This window comes from Aplysia californica, unplaced genomic scaffold (assembly GCF_000002075.1).
Source record: "Aplysia californica isolate F4 #8 unplaced genomic scaffold, AplCal3.0 scaffold00167, whole genome shotgun sequence".
NCBI classification, from domain to species: Eukaryota; Metazoa; Mollusca; class Gastropoda; order Aplysiida; family Aplysiidae; genus Aplysia; species Aplysia californica.
Genome location: NW_004797437.1, coordinates 917,499 through 919,588, shown reverse-complemented (window position 1 = coordinate 919,588; position 2,090 = coordinate 917,499). Strand labels below are relative to the sequence as shown.

Sequence of the window (2,090 nt, the reverse complement as noted above, 5' to 3'; positions counted from 1 at the left end):
TCCCCCCCCCCCCCCCCCTTGATAAATTCCTCTATAGTTACCCACCTCAGTAAAACGGAAACCTGCCTAAGGCAGAATTGAAACGGAAAGAGAAATTTCTTCCCTTCCGAGGGTTTTTACCTGTCTATGACGGAAAATGCTTTGCCCACCTAATCCTGATTTGAAACAAAACTATCAAGTTTGGTTCCTTCGGATCTAAACTTTAGGTCTATGCCATGCCCCCCGACGAGGAAAGGGAGTGGGATTGCAACTTGGGGATAGATGTTACCCTAGAATCTAGATCTCTGTGAGCCAACGCCAGCTTTAGTAGAGTTTAGAGTAGGCGGTGATGTGAGCCCTTAGCGGTGCAGATGGTTAGAGAGGTGTGGGTATGAAATCTTCACCAGTGCCTATAAAACTGCTCTAGCGGCGCTCCAACACAGAGGCTTTCTTGGGTAGCCAAAGGCCAGAGATGTGAAATTACTTTGACCAAAGCCTGCCACTCTGATCGCACGGCCAGCCTAAAAAAAAGTTCTTTGAATTTTTATTATATTATGCACGGGAGGGATGGCATTGGTTGGCTGTTTATTACAATGATGGGTGGGGCTAAGCAGTTGGAGGTGCTTAATCGTTTCTGTTTTTAATAGCTCAAACTGAAACAGTAGTCCTATGAAGTGCAAGCCCTGGTGGCATTGGGTAAGTACGACTGACGCATGCCATTATCAGAGCGGCCGGGAAAGCACTAGAGAAGTGTAAAGTTCTGACGACAGCTTGCCCACCGAGCAAGCGACCCTTGATCCCAACGACTTGGTATGAGACCCCTCTCCATCTCCCCCTAAATAAGCCGTCCCAAGTCTAAGACAGAAAGTGTCTAAAATTGAATTTTTGGAGGCTCCCTAGCAATTCTATCTTACACAGTTTTGAATGACTGTAAGTTGAATGAATTTGTGAAAAAACAAATACATAGCTGGGACCTAAAGCTTTCTTTATACCTCAAAATGGCCTCCAACTTGACTGAGTTACCAAAAGCACTTCAATAATTACTAAACGACTCATCTATAGATTAAATTATTTTAAGGCTCCCAATAGGCATATTATTACAGGTAGAAACAACGAGTAGTATAACATGTCTTTATATCCAAATTCAATTACCCAAAACAGTATTGAAATCATAATCAACATTTTTTTTTTTTTTTTTTTTTGCATGCTTCACATGCCAACATGTTGCACACCAACAATATTAAATCCTGTAAACACTACAAAAATAGCACTGCCACAACTAAATCATACCTTTTAGAGAGAATGTCACCGACTTGATCGGAGACACTGCAGCTTTCTTTTTGACAGCCAGAAACTTTTCTGTCAGCAGCGCTACGTTTTCCTCGTGCAACACTAGTCCTGAATGTTAATTTTGTCAGTAAAAGTAAAAGAAATATCATTTCAAAATTGTTGGATACATAATCAAATGGAACAAACAATTACTAGGCTCTCAAATAAACAAGGACTAAATTGGCAAAAAGACAAATCAGAGTATCCCAAAATACTCAGCAGGAATATTCAGAAGAGAAATATATGCTTCCCTCAGTTCAATGGCGATACAGGCGCACAACGGGTGTGAATGGGTGATTTTTTTCTTTGGGGGGGGGGCAAAATAAACAGAGGACAGAAAGAAGCATAACCCATTATAGATGCCAAGATTTATCCTAAAGTGGCTGTTTCCAATACATGTGTTGGCCTTGAAAAACCTGTCATGTTGTAATTTTATGATAGGGCTATTTGAAAGCTCTTTTATTTCCCAGTCCTCTCATTAAATGTTTTAAAATAAATCAATGCCTGATCGAGTTCTATCTATTTCATGTTTTTAAAAAACAATAGAAAACTCCAGCTCGGACACATGTGTTGTACACACTTTAAATTTTGTATTTCATGTTTTATTAGTGCGCAATGTGGCCAACACCGGCAGCACAGACAAAAATCAAGCCGATATGAGAATTCCCCCTAACTGCTCCCGAGAATGTTTCAGATCACTGTGTTGATTGTAGCTGTTATTCGATCTTTCATGTCATTGATATTTTCTGAAAGTAGTAGAACAAAAACTTTATGTTTAACGT

At 40.0% G+C, this 2,090-nt stretch overlaps 1 protein-coding gene across 3 annotated transcripts in view; it reads right to left on the bottom strand.

Annotated features, from left to right (window-relative positions):
* Positions 1–2,090, bottom strand: part of LOC101856021 (biliverdin reductase A) — a gene marked incomplete in the record, with an annotated part of 27,734 nt that overhangs the window by 7,640 nt on the left and 18,004 nt on the right. For all 3 annotated transcript variants that reach the window (XM_013082298.2, XM_013082299.2, XM_013082297.2), the window contains 1 exon segment: positions 1,270–1,377. In XM_013082298.2, coding sequence (XP_012937752.1) covers positions 1,270–1,377 — 108 coding nt within the window.